Source organism: Hoplias malabaricus, unplaced genomic scaffold, assembly GCF_029633855.1.
Source record: "Hoplias malabaricus isolate fHopMal1 unplaced genomic scaffold, fHopMal1.hap1 scaffold_591, whole genome shotgun sequence".
NCBI classification, from domain to species: Eukaryota; Metazoa; Chordata; class Actinopteri; order Characiformes; family Erythrinidae; genus Hoplias; species Hoplias malabaricus.
In genome coordinates this window covers 4007-11098 of record NW_027101275.1, presented here as the reverse complement: position 1 = coordinate 11098, position 7092 = coordinate 4007, and the positions used below count along the sequence as shown (strand labels likewise).

At 44.1% G+C, this 7092-nt stretch overlaps 1 protein-coding gene across 2 annotated transcripts; it reads left to right on the top strand.

Annotated features, from left to right (window-relative positions):
• Nucleotides 1-861: 861 nt before the first annotated feature.
• Nucleotides 862-6582, top strand: LOC136685467 (hibernation-specific plasma protein HP-55-like). Of its 2 annotated transcripts, none has more exons than XM_066659397.1 (4): nt 862-1467; nt 1553-1820; nt 5442-5589; nt 6074-6582. In XM_066659397.1, exons 1-4 carry the CDS (start codon nt 864-866, stop codon nt 6272-6274), a joined length of 1221 nt encoding a protein of 406 aa, XP_066515494.1. In that variant the 5' UTR covers nt 862-863; the 3' UTR covers nt 6275-6582. The 2 variants fall into 2 exon arrangements, with proteins under 2 accessions (XP_066515494.1, XP_066515493.1); XM_066659396.1 differs by having other exon boundaries at nt 5439-5589; nt 6074-6579.
• The last annotated feature ends 510 nt before the right edge of the window (nt 6583-7092 follow it).

Below are 7092 nucleotides of genomic sequence, written 5' to 3'. Positions count from 1 at the left end.
CATCTCTTGCCCCTGATTGGCTGTTTCCTGTACCTTGGTAGTGACATCACATAAAATTTATGACACTTGACAAGACAAAGACTTAAAGACGATCCCTGTTGAATCCCAGAATTCTGAATCATACTTTAGCAATATAAGAGATTATATTTTACCACAAAGTAACATTATTCAGACAAACCATATTTTACATAATCCTTAACAAAATAGTATGTGAGTTACCTTGGTTCTACATGAGTTCATATAAAAAGGTGATTTTAAAAAATATGTAAATTAATTCCACCCATTTTGGTTTGTCTAAAGGGGATTCATTTCACACAGTGGTAGACATATGTAACTTCAAACTGTTTTAAACCAATGGGAATTAGGGTTTAATTTTATAGTTTGAGAAGTTCTTAATTAAGCAGTTTTACACAGAGAATAAACTGATTGACTCTGTGTGGCCTTGGGTCATAAAAAAAGATCCCTGGAGAGTGGTTTACGACCCTGCTCTGGATGTTTATCTCACATCCCCGTCTGGGTTTGTGTGGCTGAGAAGAGAGACTGAGATTGGAGAAAGGTCTTTCTCAACTTCTGTATACGTCCCCAAAAAGTATAATATCTTGTATTAACAATGAATAATCTGTTCATCTCCACTACATTGGGGATCTGTTGTTTCTACCAAGCCACAAACTGTGAATAAATACCTCCCAGTCAGTTTTTTGTCATCTGCCTATGTTTAGAGTGCCCATTGTCTGCTCGTCTGTTTTTAGTCAAGTGCAGTATCCTTTTCCTCAAACTGCTGTGAAAAATCACCTGTGTTTTTTCTGAAGTGAAAAGTTGGTTGTGTTAAATGTTGGTTGTGTTTTTTTTGTCTCCACAGAAGAATGGCGAGGAGCACACTCTGCTTGTGGAGTTGTCTTTTTTGGGCGTTACTTTACACTGGTGTACATGGAGATCTGAAACAGGAGACTGACGACAAAATGCAGCTGTTTGTGATGAACAACAATTTTGCTGTACGTCTGTACAAAAGCATTAAAGCTCAGTCAAATTCTCAATCCAAGAATGTGTTTTTCTCTCCTCTGAGTGTGTCCGTGGCACTATCCGCACTTTCCTTGGGAGCAAGGGGCAAAACATACGAGCAGGTCTTTAGTGGTCTCGGATTCAACAGCTCTGTCCACAGCAGTGAGGAGGTGCATCAAGCCGTCCTCAGTCTTCTCCAAACTCTCAATCAGAGGACAGGTGTGGATCTGGAGGTTGGCACTGCTCTCTATATTCAGGACACTTTCAAGCCTCGTCCTGAATTCCTGCAGGAGATGAAGCGTTTCTACCTTTCAGATGGCTTCTCTGTTGACTTCACCAAGTGCACAGAGACCACTGAGCAGATAAACAAGTACGTCAGTGAAAAGACACGGGGCAAAATAAGCAAGTTTACTGAAGATCTGGATCCCAGGACAATCATGTACCTGCTCAGCTATATATATTTCAAAGGTGGGTTCGCTAGATATGATCATTTCAGAGGTGTGATACATGGCCAATTCACCTAACCCTAATAAATGTCTGCTTTCTTCTAAAGGGAAATGGATCATCCCATTCCACCCCAAGCTCACCCGTGAGAGGGACTTCCACGTGGACAATGAGACGACTGTTCCAGTTCAAATGATGTATAGGAAAGACTACTACGAAGTCTTCCATGATCAAGAACTCTCCACAGATGTCCTTTATCTGCACTACAATGATTCTTTCTCCATGATGTTGGCTCTCCCAGAAAAAGATCTGGCTGCTCTGGAGGAAACTTTATCTTCACAACACATAGCAAAGTGGCTCCGACAGGTGGTGAAAAGGTAATTTGCCTTTTGAGAGATATTCAGATATAGCCTGATTTAAAGGATGTTTAGTGCAAAAAATAAAAAATAAACTCCAACCTCTGTCATAACTTCACTGATCACTTAGAAATAATGGTAAAGAAAACGGTTCAGTGTAGTTGGGATTAAGCTTGTCACAATAGAGAAACCATTTTTGGTGACATAAGGTTTGAGCCACATTTGCTCTGCTCTTTCCACCTAGTGCTCAGAAAGGAACACACCCCACCTCTCACAAGGAAAGCTAAATCTGTGGATGATCTCAGGGAGGTGGCTGCCCCTTGGAAGCTTAATTACACATGGTTTACAGTGCAGCTAACACGGTATTCTTTTCGTTCAAAAGCAAAGTTTCTCCGGCCACAGCACTTGACTTGTGCTCATGTGACAAAGACAAGGCTTAATGTAGTAAAACAAACACAAAAAGCATTGAAAAATATGTATATTTTAATATAGTATTAAAACTGGAGAAGAAAGAGAACTAAGTGAAAATGGCTAAAATCCAGAGCTTCTGCTCCTCGCTCCTCACTCCCAGGCTCTTGTGCTGAACAGTGGCCCATTCACGTTTAAAGAAACAAGCTTTGAAACGTATCATTCTGAACATGGCTGTTAAACATGGGAAGAATGATACTGTCCTGTTTGTTCCTTGTGATATTTTGACCAAAGACCTTTCATTACTGTGAACTGTGTTCATTTTTGGAGAAGGGAAGGGAAGCAGTCGGAGCAAAGAAGCCCAGAACTCCCTCTCCCCAGCCACCGCCTCCAGCTCCTCTGGGGGTATATCCCAGGCCATTCGAGACATGTAGTCTCTCCAGTGTTTTCTTGGTCTGCCCTAGGGCCTCCTCACCATTGGACATGCCCGGAACACCTCACTAGGAAGGCGTCCAGGAGGCATACGTACCAGATGCCCGAAACACCACAACTGGCTCCTCTCGACGTGGAGGAGCAGCGGATCCACTTCAAGTCTCTCCCGGATGTCCGAGCTCCTAACCCTGTCTCTAAGGGAGAGTCCAGGCACCCTGCGGAGAAAACTCATTTCAGCCGCTTGTACCCGCGATCTCGTTCTTTCTGTCACTGCCCAAAGCTTGTGACCATAATTGAGGGTTGGGACGTAGATCGAACTGTAAATTGAGAGCTTTGCTTTTCTGCTCAGCTCTCTCTTCACCACAACGGACCGGTCCAGAGCCTGCATTACTACTGACACTGCACCGATCCGCCTGTCAATCTCCCGCTCCATCTTTCCCCCACTCGTGAACAAGACCCGAGGTATTTAAACTCTTCCACTTGAGGCAGGATCTCACTTCCAACCTGGAGAGAGCACTCCACCCTTTTCCGACTGAGTGCCATGGACTCTGACTTGGAGGTGCTGATCCTCATCCCTACCGCTTTCTCGAATGCTTTCTCCAGATCCACAAAGCACATGCAGACTGGTTGAGCAAACTCCCACGCACCCTCCAGGATCCTAGCAAGGGTAAAGAGCTGGTCCTGTGTTCCATAACCGGGGCGGGATCTCCTGGATCTGAGGTTCAACTATCAGTCGGACTCTCTTCTCTAGTACCCCTGCATAGACTTTACCAGGGAGGCTGAGGAGTGTGAGCCCCTATAGTTGGAACACACCCTCCGATCCCCCTTTTTAAAACGGGGAACCACCACCCCTGTCTGCCAGTCCAGAGTCACTGCCCCCGATGTCCATGCAATGTTGCAAAGATGGGTCAGCCAGGACAGCCCCACAACATCCAGAGCATCCAGAGCCTCCTACCACCTTGGCCACCTCAGCCCCAGTGATAGACGAGCCCCCCCCAGGGTTCCCAAACTCTACTTCCTCTGCAGAAGATGTGCTGGTGGGATTGAGAAGATTCTCGAAGTATTCCTTCCACTGCCTAATTACTATAAAGTTGATCGAAATGTGGCCTAGGGTATCCTGATGCCAGGTGTACTTGTGGACACCCTTATGCTCGAACATAGTGTTAGTAATGGACAAACTGTGATGGGCACAAAAATCCAATAACTGAACACCACTCGGGTTCAGATCAGCGGGGTCATTCCTCCCTATCACGCCCCTCCAGGTCTAACTGTCATTACCCAAAAAAAACATACAGTATATATATGACCCCAGTCACGTACTCCATCATGCGTTATTACATCAACCCAAACATTCGCTTATTGGTGGATCCTAGTTTATTACTGTCAGAAAGAAAAAAAAGCTGCAGGTGAGGGGTGTCTTTCAGTTTGTTGACTCCCTACTTCCACTCTATTCAGTCTCCCCTACTCCCTCAGAATTGCTCTTTCAGCACTTTCCCACAGTCTCTGCTATCTCCTGCAGCACAGTAGCACAACACAATGTTCCTTTAGGTCACACAAGCTCACTAAGGCCTACATAATGCAATGAGAACAACGAGAGTCAAGATGAATCGATCATTAATATAAATCATTAGTTATTATTAACCATTATTTATTAGTGTTAATCTGCATTTTTCCATTACCCCTCTCAACCTTGCACACCAGCTCAGGCTCTTTTCCCACCAGAGAGATTACGTTCCATGTTCCAAAAGCCACTTTCAGTAACCAAGGATCAGAACGCCAGGGCCCCTAACCCCGGCTGCCACCCGATCCACAATGCACCAGACCCAGATTACTACCTCCCCGACAGGTGGTGGGCCCATGGGAGAGTGGACTCATGTGACTCCTTCGGGCTGAGCCCAGCCAGACCCCATGAGTGAAAGTCCTGCCACCAGGCGCTCACCAAGGAGCCCCTCCCCCCCACCTGGCTCCAGGGTGAGGCCTGTGATGGAATTTGTTCATTGAAATGATTCATAATCAATAGAGATATTTTTAATCAGCCATGACCATGCATGCTTGTGTAACTGAAACTGTTTTATTCCTAATTCTCTGTGTGAAACAGCAGACTTGTGTGTGTGTGTGTGTGTTTCAAATAACAGCATATCGACATCTTCCGTTCAATCAACTCCTTTTGTCTCCAGACCACAGAGGGGAGATAACTGAGACCAAATGGGTAGAGGGGGATGCACAGAGCACGTCTGGAAAGGTGTTAGAAATACAAAAGAGTAAAAAACAAATGATAAAAGACTTGGAGTCATACTGGGAGCAGGATACATTAAAAGGTGATTGAAATGTAAAAGAGCAAACAGATGGTAACTTCAAAAGGAGTTCCAGGTATAAGAGACGCTGGTTGAGAAACGGTCAGACAGAGAGGTAACAGTGTTGTGCGCAGCACCCTCTCTCCGTTAATAAATTGTTCTTTTACTTGAAGCCGACTCAGAGACTCAGCTTTCTTGTTTCTGTCATAATTTTCCACCACAGGCCCCGGTAACCCTACTCCGGGCAAGGGAAGCTGTGTCCATGTTCTTAGTCTCTTCATCCTTGTCTTTATGGATCACTCTTTGTCTGGCCCATCACCTAGGACCAATTTGCCTTGGGAGACTCTACCAGGGGCTACTGCCCCAGAGAACATAGCTCCTAGGCTCACGCAGGCAAGCAAACCCCTCCACCACGTTAAGGTGGTGATCCGGGGAGGGGATCCACTCTAGAACACATAAGGTATTAAATATGAAGTGTATAAATGGTATTTTGCATATGTTTCAGCAGAAAATATGAGATCTACATCCCTAAGCTGTCCCTAAAAACATCATATTCCCTGAAAGACATTCTGAAAGGAATGGGAATGACGGATATGTTTAAAAAGAAAGCTAACTTCACTGGGATTTCTTCTAAAGTGGATGCTTATGTTTCTGAGGTAAGAGAGTCAAGTGCATAGCTAGTAATGCATAATCTACACTGTATAGACAAAATTATTGGGACCTAATAATTGCATACAGGGGCTTCATTCAGTCCTATTGCCACATGGGTATAAAGTATTCCCCCTATTCGTGCAGTCTGATTTTACAAATATGTATGAAAGAATAAAATGATCAAATGACCTCACTGAATTTGAGCATGGGTCTGCAACTGTATGCTAGCATTACAAAAGTCAGTTAATGAAATATCTTCCATTCTAGATATTCCATGATGGTAGAATTTAGGGACCGCGTAAAGTTAGAGAGGGCCGTTGAGTGCATCAAAGTCAACAAGAAGCTCCATATTAATTCTTATGGGACATCATAAAAGCTCCTGTAGGTGCCAAAAAACAGAAATGTAAATAAGGCACTGTGCTATTTGGTCAACCAGCAGAATGTTTCTGTAACTGTTCAAAGGGATCTCCCATTTTTTTTCTTCCTCAGGCTGTGCATAAGGCCACTCTGGATGTGGATGAAACTGGAGCTACTGCAACTGCTGTGACTGGACTGGGTTTCAGGCCTTTGTCATGGACTTTTACTCCAATTCTCGACTTTAATCATCCATTTATGATGTTTGTGGTTGACCGGAAATCAAAGAATGTTCTTTTTATGGGGAAAGTGACTAATCCAGCAGCATCGATGTGACCTGAGGAAGCTGAGCGAGCTCATTCTGTGTTTTCTGATTAAGTCTGCATTAAACTGAACAGGTTACACAGCTGTTCTCTTCTCTCTGAATCTGACTTACTGCACTGGAATCCTCCTGTGATCTTGCTACTTTGAGCGTGGTCAGTTTTCAAAATATTAATAAATATTAACTACACTAAAGGTGGTGGTGAATCCAGATCCCATCCTGAACTAATTCAGGTGTACACACTAGGCAAGGTGCAAGTCCAGCCCATGGCACCACAAACCCAGGGGTGAGCGTCACTTTATATTCTACAGTAAGTTTGAACTCATACACATTATAAATAACAAAACATCCAGTGGATTTTACAGGTAATTACCGTATTTATACAAATAATAAAGAAGCAAGACTTTTATACCTGCACTTACTCTTTAAAAAAAGCTTTATATAACAACCTCCTGTGTGCAATTTTGCACTTCAAACTCATGGAAACACACTGATATCTATTTTAATGTTTTTTTTAATTATTATTTTCCTTCTGTGAAAAGGCATGGTGGTGCTGCAGGTCGTGTTGCTGCCACACAGTTGCAGGGTCCTGGTGTTCTGGGTTCGAATCCTTGAGACTTGTGTGTTCTCCCAGTGTCCTTGTGGGTTTCCTCCCAGTCCAAAAACACATGCAGGTAGATGGATTGGCCGGTTCTCCACAGGTGTGAGTGTGTAAAGACCGGTGATGGAGTGGTGCTATGACCAGGGTGTGCTTCATCTGTTCAAGTGATTCTAGGTAGACTCTGGACCCCCCACGAACCTGAACAGGATGGAGCTGTTACAGAAACTGCGT

Bases quoted from the DNA above. Each gene is read 5' to 3' on its own strand.
- LOC136685467 (XM_066659396.1), top strand. From the start codon at position 864: ATGGCGAGGAGCACACTCTGCTTGTGGAGTTGTCTTTTTTGGGCGTTA. The intron at 1,821-5,438 runs GTAATTTGCCTT...CATATGTTTCAG, and splicing joins CTCCGACAGGTGGTGAAAAG to CAGAAAATATGAGATCTACA. The intron at 5,590-6,073 runs GTAAGAGAGTCA...TTTCTTCCTCAG, and splicing joins TGGATGCTTATGTTTCTGAG to GCTGTGCATAAGGCCACTCT.